At 45.4% G+C, this 25,428-nt stretch overlaps 1 protein-coding gene and 1 pseudogene across 1 annotated transcript in view; both read left to right on the top strand.

Annotated features, from left to right (window-relative positions):
* LOC126484051 (serine/threonine-protein kinase/endoribonuclease IRE2-like) overlaps positions 1-25,428 on the top strand; it is a 99,921-nt gene that overhangs the window by 15,061 nt on the left and 59,432 nt on the right. The window contains exons 3-4 of the mRNA XM_050107439.1: positions 1,140-1,426; positions 20,500-20,724. Of these exons, the coding sequence (XP_049963396.1) occupies positions 1,140-1,426; positions 20,500-20,724 (512 nt within the window). The remainder of the gene's footprint in view (positions 1-1,139; positions 1,427-20,499; positions 20,725-25,428) is intronic.
* On the top strand, positions 18,256-18,373 carry LOC126428119 (5S ribosomal RNA; annotated as a pseudogene).

The following is a 25,428-nucleotide window of genomic DNA, read 5'->3' as shown; positions in this document are numbered from 1 at the left end:
GCCTTCCTTTCAGGTCATACCTACCCATAATATTACACAATGCCAGTCCCCATACATCATTCACATACAATGGCAAAACACCCTCAAATAGACCTTGCCCTTCATAGTAGCACATCACTGTAGCAAAGCAGACGCTTATTTGAATGTGGGGCAAATTCTGTCATTTTATTGTTGAAAATTCAGCTCAGTATCTTGCTGAATATTTTGCTAAAGGGATGATCGAATAATTCGAACATCGAAAACAGCAAACACTTCATCTTGATCACCGGTTGCCCAGTATGGGCAAGAACATAGCAGCACACATTATCTTGACCGCTGTCAGCCTTCACCTTTTCTCCCAAAATGTTAGCCTATGAGATCAGTTCATTTCAGAGTAATCTCCAAGACTTGAGAGTGGGACAGAGGGCTTTCCAAATAGGAATATCAGAATAGGAGGGGATTTCCAGTTCTGGCACTTGCCCTACAAGCAAGGAAAATCTCTCAAAACGTGGTAGCAACCGAAATATTGGAACAGTTTTCAAATTATTTCTGAGGCAATGTTGTCGGTTGTCCTAGACAAAAGTATAAAATAAATTCTCTCTAATCTCTTGCTGCTGCTTGCTGAGAAATACGCCCAATGACTGTGTGATGCTGACGAGACGCTAATCCATCTTCTGGCTAACATCGGAAGCCAGCATCCATATGCAATGCACCCGGCACTCCATTCTGCCTGCCATTAAAGTCGGCTCTTCAAAACTACCTCTACAAGTCGCTCCTCATGTAACCCCATAAATATCAGCGGAGCCATCATTGTCAGCAGTGTGGATCGAATCCAGGTCTTTCATGTGGGAGTCTCATGATAAAATAATCTCTCTGTCACGTAGCAAATAATACTACTTCACAATAACACAAATATAAAATAACATCACACAAGACTCATCTAAGTCATCCAAACGATGCAAAAAAAAAAACCTGTCATGCTATGGTGAGGCAAGAAAAAGGGCTGTGCCTCAGCACATCAGTCCGTGCAATGTCTTAAAGTTCAACCTAATGATTGGGCATTCCTCTTTAGATTACTACAATACCACATTGAGCAGGGGCATTTGTCTGTAGCAGAGCTTTCAAGAACGGACACTGACAAATTCTCTCGTATGTCACAGGTACCAAATCAACCAGCTGCTCGCAACCACACTGGTCGATCGCAAAGTACCGGAAGTGGCTCTGACAAGGGCGGCCATGGACTGGCGCCTGGTGGTACGTCATCACCAGAGGTAAACCGGAGGCAGCCAGAACGAGCACCCGCTCCCGTGGACAGCGCCTCAGCAGTGTCCAAGACGCAGCACGTGCAGCTGCAGCCACAGCGTGCGCACCAAGACACGTGTGTTCAGCCGCCGCCGGGCTTCTCACCGCATCACCAGCACACGCCGTCTCCACCAGCAGCTGAATCGTATGAACACACTGTGATCATTCTCTTATGTTCAGTTTTCATGCTGGTACAACTAAAGTGTACATACCCTTACTTTCATACACTGCTAAACAACCGAGTCAGCAGAAACTTAGCCAAAAAAGGGATACAAAATTCTATATTTGCGATTTTTCATATCAGATTGAAGCTGTGTCCTACTGTAAGAAGGATCCACTTAATATATTATCCAAGTACATTACTTTTATGTCTAAAAGATAAGTATATTTCATTAGTGTACACAAAGTACATCATTTTATACACTACCAGAAAAAAATTAGTACACCTGGAAAAACGAAGTCGATTTTGGTCTGATGATGATAATGCCACCTGGGGTATAGTATATGCACTGCTCATGGTTAGAACGTCGTCCACCAACAGATAGCGTGGCAGTATACCTACCGGAGCGCCACCTGTGTCTACCCTTTAATAGGAAATGCTCACAGCCCAAAGGCTCCACCCTCCCTCCCCCCCCCCCCCCCCACCAATTTTATAAGTCCCTATAGATCCTCGAGCGCCGTGTGCTCTGCCTCGCCTTCCATATACGCCGCCCCCCCCCTCCCCACACGTGGATCCTCTACATATCTGAGTGCTCTACACCTCCCGCCGACTTGATCCCCCCGCCCCCCATCCCCTAGTTGTTCCTCTCCCCTCCAACCTCAGCCCACTGCCACACCTTCTCTGTTGTGTCCCCCCACCCTCCACCTCCACATCCTTCATCTCTTCTCCACCCTTACACCCTGCTTCGTTTTACCTGCCTACCCTCTCTTTGACTCCTTTCTCTCCCCCGAGTCCTTTTGCTTTCCCCTCAACTGCCTTCCCCGCTCCTTCTCGCGTCCACCCTGCTGCCCCCCTTTTCTGTGTCCTCTCCCTCCATCGGCTCCCCCCTTTTTTTACTTTTCCTCTCCTCCCCCCTTTTCCCCCCTTATCTGTCTGGGTCCTCCCCTCCTCCCCCCCCCCCCCCCCCATATGCATTTGTACTCTACAGTGCAATGTTTTCCGTGAGTGTTCATTGTTGTGCGTCCCCCTTTTTAAATGTTACGAACAGAAACCAGACTGTCGCTTTGTTTTTTAATTGTACCTGTCTAATTACTATGTGCTTTAATCAGCATCGCCCACCCTTTGCGTAAACTGTACTTGCATTAAAAATAATTGCTTTGGTTGCATAGAAGCACAGAAGTTACGCAATTAACTAATTTTTATTACTCATTAAATGCAATGTATAGGTTGTAAGAATATTAAATACACAATAGACTAACAGTGAACGACGTGCGGTTCTAGTTATGTGCAAAACAAACAACCAAAGAAAAACAGAGAAGTAGTCATTCCCATGTGTCTAACATGCAGACAGTTTGGTTGCAGGACCTGAACTGGCTTCCTTCTGACCAACACACGGCCGTCACTGACATCGAGGCAGAGCCAGCTTTCATGAGAAAACATACAGACCTCCACCCTGCCCTCCAATGAGCTCTTGCTCGACACGGCGGTGCTTTTTGGGTCAGTGGAATGCATGCTATAGGGCATCTGGCTCGGAATTGTCACTGAAGTAACCGATTCTTAACAGTACGTTGTGTGACTGTGCTACCAATTGCTGTTGAAATATGCTGCTGCAGATGCGGTACGATGCGCCAGAGCCATACTCGAAACACGATAGTCTCCCCTCTCGGAAGTCTCACATGGCCAATCCGGAGCCTGGTCTTTGTGCGACCGTACCACCGCTGCCATCAGTCACGTAGTTGCTACATTCCTGCCGAGTGTTCCTGCAATATTGCGGAAGTCGCTTTCTTCTGCCCCGTGCAATTCCATATCTTAGCAGTAGATTTGATTGTCCGACTTATTGTTTGTCATAGTTCGCCAATTATGCTCTCACAGTTGCTTTGATCTGCTATCTACAGCTCCAGTGCGAAACGAGAAAATTCTAGGGAAACGTGAGTGCAAACATCACATCCACATTCAAAGCAAGAAACAGACGAGAAAATCTTACCGTTGGCTATATTTTATCGGAAAAAAAAAACACACACACACACACACACGTTTCAGTAGTTGCATACACAGTACCAATATCATTGAACTATTGCTACAGCAATCGCTGATACCATGCAAATAAATAGAGTGTTGGACCGACTTCATTTTGGAAACATCAGTGCACTGAAGACGTGAAACGATTTCATACACACTGATGGAAAAGAAATCGCAAACTAAGAAGCTGTCGTGCGACATAAGCGAAAGTTGGTAGGCGTGTTTCTACATCTGAAAGATGATGTCTATTCACATTTTCGCGCCAGTCGCAAAGACAGGCGCTAATAGTGCCAATATGAGGATGCTAATCAGGTTGCCGGCCGCTGTGACCGAGCGGTTCTAGGCCTTTCAGTCCGGAACCGCACTGCTGCTATGGTCGCAGGTTCGAATCCTGCCTCGGGCATAGATGTGTGTGATGTCCTTAGGTTAGTTAGGTTCAAGTACTTCTGAGTCTAGGGGACTGATGACCTCAGATGTTAAATGCCGTGGTGCTCAGAGCCATCTGAACCAGCTAATCAGGTTTGTTTCCAATAGAGGCTGTAACGATCGTGAGCGTTAATTACCTTTGAGATTGGACGTAGTGAGTTGATGTTAGTCAAGAAAGCCTCTAAGATGACAAAAACAGCATTATCACCACTACACTGAGTTTGTAACAGGCCTACGAGAAGCTGGATGTTCTTTCTGTGATACAGTAGGAACACTTGGCAGGAATGTAGCCATTGTACGTGATTACTGGCACCGTTGGTCACGGGAATGTGCAGTCGCAAGAATATCAGGCTCCAGATTGTCAAGTGGCATTTCCAGGAGGGAATACCATCGTGTTCGGCCTATGGCTCTGGTGCATCGTACTGCATCTACAGCAGCAATTTGAGCACCAGTTTGCACCACAGTGACAGAACGAACTGTTATGAATGGCTTACTTCAAGGACAGCTGCAACATGCATTCCACTGACCCTAAAACACCACCATCTGTGACTTGAGTGGTCTCAAACGAGAGTTCATTGGAGAGCAAGTTGGATGTGTGTTGCGTTTTCTGATGAAAGCTGGTTCTGCCTCGGCACCAGTGACGGCCGTTTGTTGGTTACAAGGAGACTAGATGAGGGCCTACAACCAACTTGTCTGTGTGCTAGACACACTGGACCGACACCTGGGGTTAGGATCTGCTCTGCGATTTCGTATGATAGCGGGAGTACTCTCATGGTTATTCCACGCATCCTGACTGTAAAACTGTATGTCAGTCTGGTGATTCGATCTGTTGTGCTGCCATTCATGAACAGGATTCGAGGAATGTTTTCCAACAGGAAAACGCTCGGCCACATACCGCTGTTGTACCTCAACACGCTCCACAGAGTGTCGACATGTTGCCTTGGCCTGCTTGATCACCAGATCTGTCTCCAATCGAGCATATATGGAACAACATCGGATGACAACTCCAGTGTCATACACAACCACCATTAACCGTCCATGTATTTGCCGATCAAGTGCAATAGGCACGGAACTCCATCCCACAAAATGACATCCTCCACTTGTTCAACAGAATGCATGCAATTTTGCATGCTTGTATTCAACGCTCTGGCAGTCACACCAGTTATTAACGTACCAGTATTTCATACACTCCTGGAAATTGAAATAAGAACACCGTGAATTCATTGTTCCAGGAAGGGGAAACTTTATTGTCACATTCCTGGGGTCAGATACATCACATGATCACACTGACAGACCCACAGGCACATAGACACAGGCAACAGAGCATGCACAATGTCGGCACTAGTACGGTGTATATCCACCTTTCGCAGCAATGCAGGCTGCTATTCTCCCATGGAGACGATCGTAGAGATGCTGGATGTAGTCCTGTGGAACGGCTTGCCATGCCATTTCCACCTGGCGCCTCAGTTGGACCAGCGTTCGTGCAGGACGTGCAGACCGCGTGAGACGACGCTTCATCCAGTCCCAAACATGCTCAATGGGGGACAGATCCGGAGATCTTGCTGGCCAGGGTAGTTGACTTACACCTTCTAGAGCACGTTGGGTGGCACGGGATACATGCGGACGTGCATTGTCCTGTTGGAACAGCAAGTTCCCTTGCCGGTCTAGGAATGGTAGAACGATGGGTTCGATGACGGTTTGGATGTACCGTGCACTATTCAGTGTCCCCTCGACGATCACCAGTGGTGTACGGCCAGTGTAGGAGATCGCTCCCCACACCATGATGCCGGGTGTTGGCCCTGTGTGCCTCGGTCGTATGCAGTCCTGATTGTGGCGCTCACCTGCACGGCGCCAAACACGCATACGACCATCATTGGCACCAAGGCAGAAGCGACTCTCATCGCTGAAGACGACACGTCTCCATTCGTCCCTCCATTCACGCCTGTCGCGACACCACTGGAGGCGGGCTGCACGATGTTGGGGCGTGAGCGGAAGACGGCCTAACGGTGTGCGGGACCGTAGCCCAGCTTCATGGAGACGGTTGCGAATGGTCCTCGCCGATACCCCAGGAGCAACAGTGTCCCTAATTTGCTGGGAAGTGGCGGTGCGGTCCCCTACGGCACTGCGTAGGATCCTACGGTCTTGGCGTGCATCCGTGCGTCGCTGCGGTCCGGTCCCAGGTCGACGGGCACGTGCACCTTCCGCCGACCACTGGCGACAACATCGATGTACTGTGGAGACCTCACGCCCCACGTGTTGAGCAATTCGGCGGTACGTCCACCCGGCCTCCCGCATGCCCACTATACGCCCTCGCTCAAAGTCCGTCAACTGCACATACGGTTCACGTCCACGCTGTCGCGGCATGCTACCAGTGTTAAAGACTGCGATGGAGCTCCGTATGCCACGGCAAACTGGCTGACACTGACGGCGGCGGTGCACAAATGCTGCGCAGCTAGCGCCATTCGACGGCCAACACCGTGGTTCCTGGTGTGTCCGCTGTGCCGTGCGTGTGATCATTGCTTGTACAGCCCTCTCGCAGTGTCCGGAGCAAGTATGGTGGGTCTGACACACCGGTGTCAATGTGTCCTTTTTTCCATTTCCAGGAGTGTATTTTCAGTGTCTTACTTCGCGCTTTGATTAATATGTGATTTTGTAACGTTAATCACTTAAAAATGTTGCCTAGACAAATGTATTCCCTAAATTTCATTACTCTACATTAATTATTATTTGGCGCTGCGAATTTTTTCCCGTCAATATATTTACCTCGGTCAAGCCTCTTCAAGTCAATCACTGTTAGACGTTTCACGCCATGAAATTGGTTTTAGAAGAGTATGGACTGTCCTGTCCAGGCCTCGTCAATCGACTTGCAATCTCATTCATGCTGTGTGCATTCTTCTCACTGTCAGCCGCGGACAGCGGGTGCACATGTCACAGGGATAATAGCCTCATGTGGACTTAGTTCGGCTCAGGCTCATTGTAGGTCAAGTGACACTTAATACAAGGCCCACCATGCCCTCTATCTGGTAAACAATTATGACTGCACAGATTTCTTCCGGTATCCCTGCCAGATCAAATCTGTCAATGGCTGTAAATAACGTTTGGGATCCCCAACTCTATCTTAACACTGATAATACTGGATACTTTCAGGACAACAAGTCGCAATGTTTTCTGAGTTGCATCTATTTGAACTTTCAGGGTATAACAAATTAACAGACCTTACACTGTTATGTTTTATTGTGAACATTCTTTCACAAATAACGTTAAAAACAACGCCACCACTTTCAGCGCATTTTGCAGATCCTGCAACGGGAAGCTGCATTGCTAATAACAGCTATAGTGGCTGACACGAAAATAGGGCTTCAAGGTCATCTCGCCCTCTTACAGCATTGCTAGTTTTTTGTAGTGATGATTTCAAATGATTGTAAAAGTTCAAAAAATATTGGGCAACTCTATTTTTAGTCTACAATATGATGTAGTACTTTCCAAAAGAAAATTCTTACTAGCTACTAGGAAAAAGAATGGAAACTAACGTTACAAGAAATTTTGGAGGAAAATATTTTTTTACTGCAACCTGTGGTAGCAACAGAATCGCTAATGTAATTGGACTAAAAATATATGACCATCCTCAAAGTTAACTGACGCATATGCTGTGTTTTTTATTTATTTCGAAAACACAAAAATACTCTGAGATAAAAAATAAAATATTATAAGAGGTGTAGCGAAAAATGTGGTCGCTGATGAATTTTCGTCCTGTAGGACCGCGAAGAAACTTTCCGCGAGAAAGTTGTTAAGATAACTACAAAATTATTTTTGCTAACGTTTCAGACATCATTATTGTACCGTATCACGTACCGAGGCAAATTACTTCCGCGATATTCCGTGCGCAGAAGCGCTCGAGTCGTTGTAGGCAGTCGGCAAGAGTTTTGTTCGGACGGCTCGCTTTAATATGACCGAGAATATTGCCTACTCCCCAAAATATTTTAGTGGCTGCTAATACACATCCTTCGTCATTGCATCCATCACTCAAAACACCAATATACGCTATGCAAAAGTAATTGTTATTTTGAAGCCAATATTTTCACTGAAGTCGAGCAAAATATTTATTCGAATGGTTTTGTGAAACCCAAGTTTTATCTAAATTTGCTGTAAGCCTATTATTCTCAGCACGCAGTACGTGCTTGGTACACAAAAACCTCGTTCTTACTACTGCAATGTCCCTGCCTTGTGTTACAAATTTCGTCCATCATCACAGTTTCTGAATTAAAAACCAAGTGGGTGGAGAAGACAGTGCATTGAAGTGACTGGCCACAATAATCAGTTTTATCACGGACATTACCCTGTATTTCTCTAGCCATCGGATACTATCCTCTGTCATACTAAAGGAATACAATTCCGCGTTCTAGCTTTTTGTAAAAGTCTTCAAATATTATAGATTTCTATGCTCTTCTCGGAGAATCAGAATAGGTGCTGGGACTGTTCTGATGTTACTGCACTGTTTATACGAGGGTTGGGACTTTAATAGTGGCAACTATTTATTTACAGTTCGTACAAAATAGATACGTATTTCAAAGTTTTACCGACCTTCAAAGTAGTCACCAGCATTGTGTATAACCCGTAGCCAGCGATGTGGACGTCGTAGTTCATTTCTGGAACACAACCTACGACAAGCTTAGAGACAGAAGTGATGACACTTTCTTCAGGACCTTGCCATCATTTTGCAGGACAATACTAAGGCACATACAGTGCAAGCTGTTACTGATTTGTTTGACTGATGGGGCTGCTAAGTGCTATACCACCTACTACACTCCCCTGACTTAAGCCCTCGTGAATTCAACTCTGCTTCTAAACTGAAGGAAACACTTCACGGCATTCGCTTCAGAACTGCTACAAATTCGTCGGGCAATAGCCCGTGCCTCTCGAATTGTCAACAGAACTGGCACTGCTAAGAGTATCCTACAACTTGCACATCGCTGGCAACGGGTTATATACAATGCTGGAGACTACTTTGAAGGTCAGTAAAACTTTGAAACATACATCTATTTTGTACGAGCTGTAAATTTTATGTCTGACTGGAATGGCAAACATAAGTTGGAATTGGTAGCAGGACGTGACCGAGGTGTGACGCAAGATCTGATGGCCGAGAAAAGATTAGTCTCAAAGTAAGGTGCCAGCGATCAGGAAGATGACTTATCTTTATTCTCCACACTGAAGCAGGCACCGTCTATTGCTCTCATAGCAAGTAGCTACGTAATTAAGTTCACAATACAATTCACAACTCCACAGTGCAATACAAATCGTAACTAAGTTCTAAGTCCAAGGTTGTCATATAAGATCTACACAATGACACTTCGATATTAACACAGCTAGCGAGCAAGAGCGAGTGGCCGTGGCGTCAGGTCTGTGCTCCCATTATACCTTGTGGCCATAGAGGGAGCTGAAGGCAAGAACTATGGAATGGCGCGACGTGTTCAGCCGGAGATTACGCCATGAACCTCCGGCGGCCGCGACGTGAAGCCGGGCTGTGCGACGGCAGGGCGCGCGTGATTCGGTTAGGTCCGGGGACATAGCAGTAAATAAATAGTTGCCACTATTTAAGTCCCAACCCTCGTATATACAGCCGATACAGAAGCACAACAACTTTTTGTCCTTTTTTGAACTGCGTTACCCTTACTACGAAACAGCCAGTAAATCCATCTATGAAGAAAATTAGTTAAATTTCGAATGTACAAGTAAACCGAATGCAGTAAGATTATATCCGAATGTAAAGACATTCGATACAGGTTTTTAGGAAAAACTGTTGTTAATTAATGCAGAATTGACAATCTTATTTTAATTGACAGTTACTGCCGTGTAAACTAATCGCCACCACTTGTGATAAATTTATCAGACGCCTACTGTAAGGGAGAAACATTCGCAGTATGTCCTCTACAACTGAAATGAATAGACAAACATTTAAATCAAGTCAACTTTATACATAGACGGCCCTTACCTAAACTGAAGGATCTTGTGGCTCCGTGTCTTCAGATTCACTATAGCTTGTTTCAGCCAGGTGTTTCATCACAGATGTTTCAGCCAGGTGTCTCTTAAACCCTGGTTAAAGAAATCAGTCTCTTGCAATGCTTCTGCGTGTTTTACGCACCTCACCCAGTCCTGCCGAGTAACATTGCCAAGAGCTTCGTATGTTAGCTTTTCGACATCAGCAAGTTTGAAAGTAGTATTTCTTTTCGCTACTTCTCGTTTCACTTGGGCCCATATCAATTCATTGGGATTATACTGGCAGTGACACAGTGGTAGACGTACCACTTGGTGTCCCATTTCGTTTGCCAGTTAATCTAATTCGTAAGTCTTTTTGGCACCTACGATTTCTTCCTTATACAGGAGTTCAGCCTTCGTTTCATCGACTGAAAATAAAAAATTCTTTCTCTTTAATCACTCCATAATATCTGCGTTGCGCCAATTTGAACGTGGCAGCTTTTCTATCTGAATGGAGTGGTAGCTAGCGTTATCCATCACGACAATTGACCCTTCTTCCAGCGCAGACAACAGCCAAATAAACCAATTCTTAAATACTTCTCCATTCATTTCTGAATGGTAATCGGATTGGCAAGAACTTTTCTCACCACGAAAAACAAGTTTGGCCTCTGGTATGAAGCCTGTGGTTAATGAACCAAAGTGGGCGGTGATTAATCGGCCACCTCTAACTGTAGGCACTTTCAAACCGCCGTTTCCTTTGGAGTCGTGCCATATATACTTATTGGTGTGGTTCAGTGAAACCCAAGTTTCATCCAAGTACAGTACGGGCCTGGCGTCTTCTGCACGCAAGAAGTGCATTGTACATAAAAACTTCGCTCTTGCAGCTGCAATGCCTCTGCGCTCTATTAAGAGTTTCCGTCCGTCATTACACTTCTTGAATCGGAAACCAAGGGAGCGGAGAAGACGAAGAACAGATGTCTCTGAGCCCGAGCAATTAATTTTTTCACGGAGGCCAGCCTAATTTTTTTTGCCGTTGGATACTCTCTTCTGTTGTAATATCTACGAGCTCTTTGTGAAAATCGTCAAAGTCAGATGATTTCCATTCACGTTTGTATCCCTTTCTTGGAGAATCTAAACACTCATTCATGTCCGGAGATTCTTTCAATAACACAGATTTGCTAATAGGCCTACAGTTGACTTGGAGACACCACACACTTTAGCAGTAAGTTTATGAATTTGCTCAAAATTTAAGTTATTCCTCGCTTCTTCATTGTCGGCCAGATCACTACAAAACTTGAGTACATTCGATGTGATAACTTTCGATTGTTTATGAATGTCTTTACGCACACCGACCGGAGGAGTACTTCAAGTAGGCCGTTGCTCCTGCATTGTTGTTCACCACCGAACACACGTCAAAGCAATTTCCTAAAGACAGTAAGACACTGAGATCAGACGTGAACACTCGATATAGCACACTGAGCTTTCAGCTCCTCTTACCTCCCGCACAGCTAAAGGTACCTACATGTCAACAAAGCCGAGAGGCGGGCGAATCACAGCCTGCAGCCCCTGCTGGCGGCAGGCAGCAGCCATGACCTTCAGGACTCTACTTTCATGCCAGCCACTATAGTGCATACGTTCTTCTTTAACATCCACATGAGTATTCAAAACGTGACATAGCAATTTATGTTACTTCTTTTTAACTTTTTGCCTTAGACTTCACTTTTTAACCGAGCTCACAAACAATAATTTTTGGAACAGCACTGGTGGCCTTTTGGCCATGCAGTGACACCAGTACAAAAAAAAAGAACAATGCTTAGGATAGGATCCACTGAGGTACTGCATCACTGGTCATTAGGATTGTGTAGTATCTCCATTCACCGATTACTGCCAACGAAATATTCTCCAAAAAATCCAGCGAACGATTCTGCAGGAGCTGCAGATATCGTGCACCATTAAGATGGTTGCCTACAAAGACTGAGCCGCCCGTTGTTAGTTATAAATTCCATGGGTCACTTTGCACAATGAATCGTAATAGTATGGAGCGAGTCAGTTCACAGCGTATAAACAGAATTGGTATCAGTACCAATATGTTTCAAAATGCCGAAGGCAAAAACGTGATGTTTCGGGGGGTCATATCTCGAGTTCTGTTTATCGCAGAGATAAGGGGCCAAGTGTTTTGGGTAGCCCTTGGCCTCGTGACAATTTTTGTACCTATAGGAAGAACACACTGTAGCCACCCTACAGTACAGGGTCAAAATAGAAACATTACACACTTCCTCCACCCCAGGCAAATTAAACAGATCGGTTTATTCTTTTGCATTATGTGTGGTCTTGATGGAGTTTAGGCAGCTTACGAAACCTCCATTTGTTCATGTGCTTAAATGTGTGTGAAATCTTATGGGACTTAACTGCTAAGGTCATCAGTCCCTAAACTTACACACTACTTAACCTAAATTATCCTAAGGACAAACACGCACACCCATGCCCGAGGGAGGACTCGAACCTCCGCCGGGACCAGCCGCACAGTCCATGACTGCAGCGCCTCAGACCGCTCGGCTAATCCCGCGCGACATTTGTTCATGGATGGTTTCTCACAAAACCCAGAAAAACCATAATTTTTTGGTACAAATAGCAATAATTGTGGGTATGGTTACGTCCATAATTTCTGTTCCTGGCAAATCGTCGAAAGTTTTATAGTATGTTCTTAAGACAATGTTCTCGTGGAACCCTCAAACTTTTTTCGATATCATTATACGTTACCGAGATACGGACGTTCAAAGTTACGTACTTATGTATGTAAAATATGCACGTAATATAAAGTCTGCAGCATAAATGCAGTTTTAACTGATGCAGTGAATACATGGTAAGGGTTCTACGGTCATCAAAGGGTTCTGGGGTCAACAAACTATGTTTTTAGTCAGCATTTTTCACCAATAAAACTTAATGACGCACTGTCTCTGTATAATGGGCACTTCACAACAATACAATTATGCCCAAAGTGCTATTGCAGTGACAAAAAATGAGATAAAAAGGATAATAACATGCCTGAAAAGAACAAAAAACGACTGCTAAAAACTGTGTAATACTGTAACGACTGCAATTGCTTACTTGTAAAATTTCACTCTTTTAAAGTATAAATCGTAAGGTAGGCGTTTTCACTGAGTTGCGATCGATGAGCAAAGTATCCAGAAAAAAATGTAAAGCAAACGATTTTGTATTACCCTTTTACACACACCAAAAAATAGTTTTGCATCACCTCGGTTCCGACAGTTCCGGAAACTGTACAGAAAATTGGAATAGAGATCAACATAAGCATCATTTCCGCCCTTTTTATTGCTCATGAAAACCACACATTGCATGTTGTACCACCATTCAGTGAGACCTTCAGAGGTGGTGGTCCAGCTTGCTGTACACACCGGTACCTCTAACACTCAGTAACACGTCCTCTTGCATTGATGCATGCCTGTATTCGTCGTGGCATACTATCCACAAGTTCATCAAGGCCCTGTTGGTCCAGATTGTCCCACTCCTCAACGGCGATTCGGCGTAGATCCCTCAGAGTGGTTGGGGCGTCACGCCGTCCATAAAAAGCCCTTTTCAGTCTATCCCAGGCATGTTCGATAGGGTTCATGTCTGGAGAACGTGCTGGCCACTATAGTCGAGCGATATCGTTATCCTGAGGGAAGTCATTCACAAGATGTGCACGATGGGGGCGTGAATTGTCGTCCATGAAGACGAATGCCTCGCCAATATGCTGCCGATATGGTTGCACATCGGTCGGAGTATGTCATTCACCTATCGTACAGCAGTTAAGGCGCCTTCCATGACCGTCAGCGGCGTACGTCGTCTCCACATAATGCCACCTCAAAACAGCAGGAAACCTCCACCTTGCTGCACTCGCTGGACAGTGTGTCTAAGACGTTCAGCATGACCGGGTTGTCTCCAAACACTTCTCCAACTATTATCTGGTTGAAGGCATATGCGACACTCATCGGTGAGCAGAATGTGTTGCCAATCCTGAGCGGTCCATTCAGCATGTTGTTAGGCCCATCTGTACAGCGGTGCATGGTGCCGTGGTTGCAAAGATGGACTTTGCCATGACCGTCGAGAGCGAAGTTGCGTATTATGCAGCCTACGGCACACAGTTTGAGTCGTAACACGAAAAGCATTATTCAACATGGTGACGTTGCTGTCAGGGTTCCTCCGAGCCATAATCCGTAGGTAGCGGTCATCCACTGCAGTAGTAGCCCATGGGCGGCCTGAGTGAGGCATGTCATCGACAGTTCCTGTCCCTCTGTATATCCTCCACGTCCGAACAACATCACTTTGATTCGCTCCGAGACGCCTGGACACTTCCCTTGTTGAGAGCCCTTCCTGGCACAAAGTAACAATGCGGATGCGATCGAAAAGCAGTATTGAGCGTCTAGGCATGGTTAAACCACAGCTAACATGAACCGTGTACCTCCTTCCTGGTGGAATGACTGGAACTGACTGGCTGTTGGGCCCCCTCCATCTAACACGCGCTGCTCATGCATCGTTGTTTACATCTTTTGGCGGGTTTAGTGACATCTCTGAACAGTCAAAGGGACTGTGTCTGTGATACAATATCCACAGTCAACGTCTATCTTCAGAAGTTCTCTGCATGCTTATTTTTTGGTTATACAGGGCATACAAGTATAAGTGCAGACATTTTTATATGTGGTACCTTAATATGTTCTCGCATCACTTCCCACAAACACGACACAAACTGATGTTGTCTGGATGGTCGTTAGTACACCACAACGTGTACTACGCCTGTCAGTATGGACTAATCGTTCTGCGTCCATGCATCCACTCTTCAGTACCTGACCCGCTGCCCAGGGGAAAATTATCATTAATGGCTTACTCTTACCACATGTAGTTTGAGATACTAAACCTAAAAACACCGGATTTGTATTAGCTATAGCTGTTAGTCTGCAAATTATATAAAAACTAAGGTAATGTTGCTCAGTACACCATCGTCCGTCACTAATAGAAATATCTACTCTTATAACAGTTATATACTGTATTTGTCACAATGTATAAATCCGTCGAAGCATGCAGAGTACTTCAGCTGCACCTGCTGATCGATTTTATGTAACCCGCAATGCCTTCAAAAAACCACATGAAAGATTTTCATATTCTCTCACATGCTATGCACAAACGCGTTTGAAGGTCACTTTTGTATGTTTTTCTTGATAATTCTAAAACTACGGCCTCTAGCGAAAATATATCCCAGTACGAAATTTAACTACATTAAATTTCCTACAACAAGGTCCTATCCATTGTTTCGGTAGGACTAATACCTTGGGCGTAGCAAATGGTAGATGAAAATCTTGCGTGTGGTATTTGAAGGTGTTGCGGGTTGCATAAAACCAATTGGTAGGGGTAGTTGAATCACTTGGTATTTACAAAAAAAAAAAAAAAAAAAAAAATTGCTACACCAAGAAGAAATGCAGATGATAAACGGGTATTCATTGGACAAATATATCATACTAGAAATGACATGTGATTACATTTTCACGCAATTTGGGTGCATAGATCCTGAGAAATCAGTACCCAGAACAACCACCTCTGGTCGTAATAACGGCCTTGATACGCCTGGGCATTGAGTCAAACAGAGCTTGGATGGCGTGTACAGGTACAGCTGCCCATGCAGCTTCAACACAATACCACATTTCATCAAGAGTAGTGACTGGCGTATTGTGACGAGCCAGTTGCTCGGCACCATTGACCAGACGTTTTCAATTGGTGAGAGATCTGGAGAATGTGCTGGCCAGGGCAGCAGTCCAACATTTTCTGTATCCAGAAAGGCCCTTACAGGACCTGCAACATGCGGTCGTGCTTTATCCTGCTGAAATGTAGGGTTTCACAGGGATCGAATGGAGGGTAGAGCCACGGGTCGTAACACATCTGAAATGTAACGTCCACTGTTCAAAGTGCCGTCACTGCGAACAAGAGGTGACCGAGACGTGTAACCAATGGCACCCCATACCATCACGCCGGGTGCTACGCCAGTATCGCGATGACAAATACACGCTTCCAATGTGCGTTCACCGCGATGTCGCCAAACACGGATGCGACCATCATGATGCTGTACACAGAACCTGGATTCACCCGAAAAAATGACATTTTGCCATTCGTGCACCCAGGTTCGTCGTTGAGTACACCATAGCAGGTGCTTCTCTCTGTGATGCAGCGTCAAGGGTAACCGCAGCCATAGTCTCCGAGCTGATAGTCCACGCTGCTGCAAACGTCGTCGAATTCTTCGTACAGATGGTTGTTGTCTTGCAAACGTCCCCATCTCAGGGATCGAGACGTGGCTGCACGGTCCGTTACAGCCATGCGGATAAGATGCCTGTCATACGACTGCTAGTGATACGAGGCCATTGGGGTCCAGCACGGAGTTCCGTATTACCCTCCTGAACCCTCCGATTCCATATTCTGCTACAGTCATTGGATCTCGACCAACGCGAGCAGCAATGTCGCGATACGATAAACCGCAATCGCGATAGGCTACAATCCGACCTTTATCAAAGTCGGAAAAGTGATGATACGCATTTCTCCTCCTTACACGAGGCATCACAACAATGTTTCACCAGGCAACGCCTGTCAACTGCTGTTTGTGTATGAGGAATCAGTTGGAAACTTTCCTCGTGTCAGCACGTTGTGGGTGTGACCACCGGCGCCAAGCTTGTGTGATTGCTCTGAAAAGCTAATCGTTTGCATATCACAACATCATCTTCCTGTCGGTTAAATTTCGCGTCTGTAGCACGTCATCTTCGTGGTGTAGCAATTTTAATGGCCAATAGTGTATATAACCTGCACACCCTGTTGAAGCAGGGAAAAGAAGGGTACCAACGGAAAATGCTCCTTTTCTGAGCACAGAAAAGGCAAACATGTTTCTGTTTAAAACACTCTGACAGAAAAATGGGGAACCATCTGCCTCTGTCCTCAATCCGCCTTCCTCAACAAAACTGCTGCTATGAAAACATATTTGCGGTTTTTTGTGCTGAAACAGGATAGTAGAAAGACAGCGACGGTGGAAGAGAGAGGAGACAGTGCCAGAGGGAGGGAAAGAGGGAAGAGGTAGTAGAATGAAAAATAGAGATGAGTGGAGACCATAAATAGGTGTGTCAAAAATTTGAATCCTCCTCTGTCCAGGGACATGCGCACTGAATCTCTTTCTTTCATACACTGAAATGACAAAAGTCATAGGATACCTCCTAATATCGTGTCGGACCTCCTTTTGTGCGGCGTAGTGCATCAGCTCGACGTGGCAGCGCACAACATGTCCTTGGAAGTCCCCTGCAGAAATATTCAGCCATGCAACCGTCCATAATTGCGAAATGTTGCCATTAGTGCAGGATTTTGTGTACGAACTCACCTCTCGATTACGCCCCATAAATGTTTGGCAATCTGGGTGCCTAAGTTATTCGCTCTAATTGTCCTGTATGTTCAAACGAATCACGGACAATTGTGGCCCGGTCACATGACATCGTTATTTGGAAACATGAAGTCTGTGAATGGCTGCCAATTGTCTCTAAGTAAACGAACATAACCATTGTCTGTCAATGATCAGTTCACTTGGATCAGAGGACCCAGTCTTTGCTTGTAAACACTGCCCATACCGTATAGAACCACCACCAGCTTGCACAGTGGTTTATTGACAAGTTGGGTTCAGGGCTTTGTGTGATCTGCGCTATACTCGAACCTTGCAATCAACACTTGCCAACTTAAATCTGGACTAATCTGACCAGGCCACAGTTTTCGAGTCATCTAGGGTCCAACCAATATGGCCACAACCTAAGAGGGACGCTGCTATCAAAGGCACTAGCGTCAGTAGTCTGCTGCCCTAGTGCACTAACGCCAAATTTCGCTGCACTTTCCTAACGAATACGTTCGAGGAACATCCCACAGTGATTTCAGCGGTTATTTCACGTAGTGTTGCATGTCTGTTAGCACTGACAGTTCTATATAAACGCTGCTGCTCTCGATCGTTAAGTGAAGGCCGTCAGCCACTGCGTTGTCCGTGTTGAGAGGTAATGCCTCGGCACATTCTTGACACTGTGGATCTCGGCATATAGATTTCCCTAACGATTTTCGAAATGAATCGTCCCATGTGCCTAGCTCCAACTATCATTCCACGCTCAAAGTCTGTTAATTCCAATCATGTGGCCAAAATCACGTCGGAAACCTTTCCACATGAATCACCTGGGTACAAATGACAGCTCCGTCATTGCACTGCCCTTTTGTACCTTGTGTACAAGATAATACCGCCATCTGTACATGTGCATATTGCTATGCCACGTCATTTGCCATCTCAGTTTAGTTTGTCTGTGTTAAACAATTCAAATTTGTTCATACTTCTTGAATGTGGCAACGGCCTTGCCGTAGTGGGTACACCGGTTCCCGTCAGATCACCGAAGTTAAGCGCTGTCGGGCGTGGCCGTCACTTGGATGGGTGACCATCCTGGACGCCATGCGCTGTTGCCATTTTTCGGGGTGCACTCAGCCTCGTGATGCCAATTGAGGAGCTACTCTACCGAATAGTAGCGGCACCGGTCAGAGAAAACCATCATAACGACCGCGAGAGCGGTGTGCTGACCACATGCCCTTCCTATCCGCATTCTCAGCTGAGGATGACACGGTGGTCGGATGGTCCCGATGGGCCACTTGTGGCCTGAAGACGGAGTGCATACTTCTTGAATAACCAGGTATAAATATGACATTTAGGAATCTGATGAGTGCTGCAGGACACCATGAACAGAAAACCTCCATTGGTGTTGGTGGTTCGAGCAACCCAGCCAGCTTTAAATCAGATTACAGCGGAGAGAGGCCCACGAGAAAGACAGGCCTTGGCGTGTACTTCACAGCACGTGACACTGCAGGTCTTAAGAGTGTCAGCAGTCATAACATGTAAGCTTTCACGGCCGGCGTCGTCATTAATTAAAACTTCCGTGCTGAATTGCCGTGGTCCGTATAGAAAACTGCTTCTCCTTCCTGACGTTTCGTTGCCTACTGCGGGCAACATCTTCTGAGGTGAGTCGGCGATTGTCAATTTGTCCCAATCTACAAGAAAATTAGTGAAACTTTAAGATCGGTGAAAGACGCACGACACCCCTTAGCTATCCCAGGTGTGTATAAAATTCCGTGTAGCTGTGGCATGGTTTATATTGGAACAACTAAAAGGAGTGTTAATACCCGCCTAACGTAACACAAAAGGAACTGTAAATTGGGACAAATTGACAAATCAGCTGTATCGGAACACGTTTTCAAAGACGGTGATCACGAAATAAAATTTAGTGAGACAAGCGTGATAGCTAGGACCTCACATTATTATACTCGCATGTATAGAGAAGCTATAGAGATCTACAAGCACGAAAATAGTTTTAATAAAAATGAAGAAGGATTAAAACTAGACAAGATATGGGGGTCGACTCTGTACCGACGAAGTGACTATCGATTACCTATAATCGAGAGAGATGGCACTAGCCAGAGAGAGTTTTAAAGTCGAAAGCACGTGATGAGTGGTGGCGCCATCTAAGCGCTCTATATAAGCGGGACCTCCAGCGCCTAGCAGCCAGTCGCCGACTCACCTCAGAAGATGCTGCCCGCAGTAGGCAACGAAACGTCAGGAAGGAGAAACAGTTTTATACGAGGCCTGTCCAGAAAGTAAGTTACTTACGATCGGTCGCGAAATGGAAACGACTATGAAAATCCGATAAAGCTTTGCAAAGATGTGTTGGGCAGTATCTCTAGTATGACTCTAGGTGGAATTATGTCGCTCTTTTCATTCCTGAGCTCTTAGTGAGCGCGTAAAGATGTTATAGAAAATAGTGTATCCCGCCAAGTACGAGGGCCTGGTGAGAATTTTCCCCTGAAGCTATGCAACCAACATTACATAACTGTCGTACGGTTTCTTCTTCAAGACAATTCTCAGCCTCATTCTGCAGGGGCAATGAAGATGTTCCTGGATCGTTTCAATTGGAAATGTTTGGTTACCCACAATACAGCCCGTAATTGTCTCCCACTGAGTTTCATCTCTGCTCAAACGAACCGCTCACTATGAAGACAACATTTTGGCACAGACAACGAGCTTTAGGCCAGCGTAGAGAATTGGCGGAAAGCACTGGCGGCTGCCTTCTATGATGAGGGTATTGGAAAGTTGGTACAACGCTACGACGAATGTCTGAGTCAGAACGGCGACTACGTAGAGAAGTAGCTGAAAGGTGTAGCTAACTGTTACAAATGAAACATTTCTGATTTTCACTGTGATTTTCTTTTCGCGATCAATCGTAACTTACTTTCTGGACAGCCCTCGTATATGGACCATGGCAATTCAGCCCGGAAGTTTTAATTAACGAGTGTCAAGCAGTCTTCTCTGGCGAGGATCGCACGACAGAATTAAGACCTTCAGTGGGTACCTTTTCACTGACATATTGATTCCTGTGGGCCCTGCATGGAGCCGAGTGTTCAAGAAGTATGGCGGCCAAACTGACTAGTGACGTCACAAGTTCGTTGCGAGGCACGTTTTTCTTGTGGGCTCCGATAGGGAGATTGTCGGAAATATCGGAAAGCGAAAATGGCACCTCGGGTGCAGGTGAGTTGGTTTTTCGCAGGCTGGGGCGGTGGCGCACGGCGCTGCGCGCGCTGTCTTCGCTGCCGGCGGAGCAGGCCCAGCTGCTGCACCACGACGACCTGCTGCTGAGCGGGCCCGCCTCGCGCCGCCGGTTCATGCTCGCCTGCTGCGGCGCCTTCGGCCCACTCGAGGTGGGGCTCCGGCTCAGCAGCGGCGGCGGCGCCGGCGGGGCCCTCGCCGTCAAGCGCCTGCCCGCCCTCCTCGGGTGAGCACGGCTGAAGCCAGCCATTCACAGGCCGACGAGTCGGCCAAGCCCCGCCCTCCCCCGACACCCCCTCTGCAGAGCGGCTCGCTGATTCATCTGACTGTGAGTGGACACACTGCAACTCCGTGGCAGACCCTATGTCCAGTCGCGTGGCAGTTTTCACCGTGCCAAAACAGAAAGGAAAAGGACGGAGTGTGGGGTTGCAGGTAGAGGTCGGGACTATAGCAGGTCGCGGTGCGCCAGTGGAGCCGACGCACTGGGACCCTGGGGACTGCGGTGAAATCGAATGTGTCAGGGGAGACTAGCTCGGCAGGGGGTATTGGCCGACTGGTCAGCCTGTGAACGGGACGTGCCCGAATGGGCGTCTTTCCAACATTGCCTGTCTGCCGCAGCACTGTAACCTCATCACTGCCCGATTCGAGGCTCAAACTGCCAGAGTGTTTCTTCTGGCGTTTGAAACATTCCTTCTGTCTCTCACGTACAGCTTTCATAATGTCGTGCCAAGTCCCATTTGCGGTCATGATCAGAATTTACGTATTCTTAAGGGGAATTGCAGTGAGACGGCTGTGGCCACATGTGCTGTGTTCAAATGGGAGAGAGTGTCACAGAAATGATACAGGATTTGGGCTGGAAATCATTAAAAGAAAGTGTTTTTCGTTGCGACGGAATCTTCTCACGAAATTCCAATCACCAACTGCAGTGTTACGTGGCTTTATGCTTAATTACAGACTTACTATTTTATCAGTTGATTTGTTTTCACCACGTAACGCCCGCTGTTTACGTCCTTCTTCGTTGCTGAGCGATGTATCACTTGTCGTTCTGACGCAGCAACTCTTCCTTTCACGTATCTTTACTACTTTTTATCTACATAAATGATGAACTATTGGTTTTGCCGTTTAACATCTTTTTAATAATTGTGGAAGTATTACAGGCATCGGGTCCACCTAATGTGTCACCCGCCTATACGTTTTACATGAGCCTTTCAAGACTCGATCAATCTGTTTACAAAGAGAAAGCAGAATATCTCTTCCTTTGACGTTGACCAACAACGACCTAGGAAGCTCCATGCCCTCGCGGCCCAGGCTCTTCCATGGCTCGCGGTAGTTTGCAGCATTCGTTTTATTCCTTGCCCACTTAACCGCTACGTCGAACTTTCGTGGTGGTCGTTGGGCAACGTCTTCCACGTTATCTGCAACATAAATAAACTTTCTTTCCACAGTATTTCTGAAAACCCAAAAACAAACTTAAAGAACATAGATAATAATAACTGTTCTTACAATTATTCGTATACGTCTTGGTCGATTTAATGAGGGGTGGGACAGGCCTAAACCTTGTGATACCACACAACTTTCTCCTCCGAATGCGAAAATATTTTGTTGACACCGACCTACATAGGGAGGAACGATCACCGTGATAAAATAAGGGAAATCGGAGCTCGTACGGTGAAAGATATAGGTGTTCATTCTTTCCGCGCGCTATACGAGATTGGAACAATGGAGAATTGTGAAGGTGGTTCGATGAACCCTCTGCCAGGCACTTAAATATGATTTGCAGAGTATCCATGTAGAAGTAGAAGTGGCTCTAACCACTATGGGACTTAACTTCTGAGGTCATCAGTCCCCTAGAACTTAGAACTACTTAAACCTAACCAACCTAAGGACATCACACACATCCATGCCCGAGGCAGGATTCGAACCTGCGACCGTAGCAGCAGCGTGCTTCCGGACTGAAGCGCCTAGAACCGCTCAACCACACGGCCGGCGATGTGCTGTGTGACAGTAGGGCCTGTCAGAGCACCTGTAAAACAGCACTCGTGTAATGCAACTTTTCAGTGGCAGATCTGTAGCTGTGCAACAGCATCGACACAACGCGCAGCAGCAGATCTTTGGGGATGTCTTTCCCAGTCTGTCTGTGGGTATAAGTCGCTTGGGGTGTACCTCCAAGTAGGTATGGCAAAAAACCGACCAGTTAAAACTGGTACTGGTATTTTAGTTGTAAATAACCGATATTTTTCGGTACTGACTTGGCTTCAGTTATAACAGGTTTATTTATTTTTCACTAATAACCAATTAAAATAACCAAAATATCAATTAACCACAGCAGCAGTGCTAAAACTGGATTTTAAATAACTTCTTTTAGAGAACGAGTAACTTTTATTCAAAAAATTTGCATTGTTGTGAAATATTGCATGGTAATAGGAAATGAGGAAAGCATTCAGTGCTATTTTAATAACAATGCCGACAGAAAAGAGCAACAAACACTTGGCAAAAGAATTGGTAGAGCATTGCTGGGACAATAATGTATCTTACCGTGTGCCGTGGCCTATTAGATGGTATGCATGTACATGCAATGAGCAAGACTTGCCCCTTCTGGTCTACATGGTAGTTTTTCACTGTCATCGCCGAACATCCGTTGGATTAGATTGTTTAGGGGAAGAGACCAAACAGCGAGGTCATCGGCCTCGCCGGATTAGAGGACGGGGAAGGAAGTCGGCCGTGCCCTTTCAAAGGAACCATCCCGGCATTTGCCTCGAGTGATTTAGGGAAATCACGGAAAACCTAAACCAGGATGGGTGGACGCGGGACTGAACCGTCGTCCTCCCGAATGCGACTGCAGTGTGCTAACCACAGCGCCACCTCGCTCGGTAAACATCCGCTCTACTTCAGAATGGCACCAACCCTAGTCTAGAAATATTTTACGATGTGTGTTATCAGTGAAGCACAATGTTCAATTTGCTTTAAAAGGTTAAAAAAGGCGCTGGAGCCATGGACTGTGCGGCTGGTCCCGGCGGAGGTTCGAGTCCTCCCTCGGTCATGGGTGTGTGTGTTTGTCCTTAGGATAATTTAGGTTAAGTAGTGTGTAAGATTAGGGACTGATGACCTTAGCAGTTAAGTCCGATAAGATTTCACACACATTTGAACTTTTTTTTATTATTAAAAATGGGAGGTGTCACAACAAAGTTACGACACCACATGAGGAGAAAACTTAACAATTCATTCATAGTTTATCATAAAAATAGAAAGTAGTGTCTACGTAATATACCTTCATCTGCTTGTAACCCTTGTAAAAGACACAAATGAACACAAAAAACAGAGTTCTTCAACCTCAGTTTCGACCCAATACTAACAACTATTCGTAACACTAAAATAGTGTAATAATCTCGATAACAATGTGATGTCTGATCAGAGTTTTAAAAAATTTGAATCAATAGGAGAATACTGTTGATTTTTTGTACTATTCAACCACTTGTCAGTTTTGAGAAAACTAGCGAATGACGGACGGACTGAGTTTTCTTTTATTTGTCTATTTAATTTAATATTCTGATTCTGTGTATCTTGAAACTGAGAAGTCAAAATTTTTCAATCTGTATATCCTTTTCTGCGTTTATTACAGATAACAACAGGGAAAAACCAGAAGTCGGTTATTTCAAAAACCGGTTGTTTTGAGCGGTTTTGACAGTCAGGCTAAAGTGAAGTTAAAAAAAAAAAAAGATATAATCGAAAACCGGTTGTTTCAGCCTACCTCGTAGTGCTCCGCCTGCTTGACTTGTTTTCATTGACTTCTCTCATTGGTTGGCGAATGATTTGCTCTTGCCCTTAAATCAGAACAGTCATGATGGATATTGCACTCCAGTTCACTGGAGCAGAAGTCAGTAGGATGACGGCTTTCAGTTATTTGCATTTGCGACTAGTGTATTTATTTACATGTATACACTTTTTTTTAGAGTAAAGATGTTGTTGTTATTGTTGTGGTCTTCAGTCTGAAGACTGGTTTTATGCAGCTTTCCATGCTACTCCTTCTTGTGCAAGCATCTAAGTTAGGATATTTCAGTGGCGCGTCTGAGTAAGGACATTTGGCCATATTTATCTATTTGGCAACGAGTTCACACTGATCGTATGTTTTAAGAGACATGTAGTGATTTTAATGTATGGACAAGTGATCCCCTAGAAAACTTAACACAGAGCCTGCAAAAATATTAACTCACAATCAAAGGATGGAATTTTCGCGCTTTTGGTATCATTTTAACCTCGAATACATAACCCACACCATCTAAAATACTTTTGACTTACAATCTAATTATGGAGCTGGCTCATTTTGTGATAGAGGTTTTCACGCAGGTCACATTACCCTGGCCCTCCAATTATTTTGACTTACAATCTAAGGGTGGAACGTGCGCACTTCGTTGTAGTGGTTTTATCCTAGGACAAATAACACAGACCCTCTGAAACACTAACTTACAATCTAGCGGTGGAATTTGCTCATTTTGTGGTAGTGGTTTTAACCTAGGATACATAATTCAAACCCTCCAAAGTATTTTCACTTGCAGACCAAGGGTGGCACGTGCTTACTTTGTGATAGTGGTTTTACCTGTGACACACAGCCCAGACTCTCCAAAATATTTTTCTTACAATCTAAGGGTGGGACTTGTACATTTATAGCCTGAAAGGCACTGTGAAGTGCCTGGCAGAGGGCATATCCTTTTGTATCAGTTATTAGCACTTTTTTTCGTTGTATTTTGTGCACGTGAGCTTTTTTCTGTTGACTCCAGATTCCATGCAACCATACACATTCCGATCAAAGGAGCCACTAATTTCAAATGGAACTGCTTTAATTACTACCTGTCTTGGACATGCAGGTTAATTAAAAATATCTTCGATATTTTGGTAATCTAGTGTCGTCTCTACCATCGTACCATTAGAGTTG

The sequence above is a fragment of the Schistocerca serialis genome, chromosome 1 (assembly GCF_023864345.2).
Source record: "Schistocerca serialis cubense isolate TAMUIC-IGC-003099 chromosome 1, iqSchSeri2.2, whole genome shotgun sequence".
In the NCBI taxonomy this organism is placed as follows: domain Eukaryota; kingdom Metazoa; phylum Arthropoda; class Insecta; order Orthoptera; family Acrididae; genus Schistocerca; species Schistocerca serialis.
Note: the sequence above shows the minus strand (reverse complement) of the source record. Positions and strands in the feature narration are given on the sequence as shown.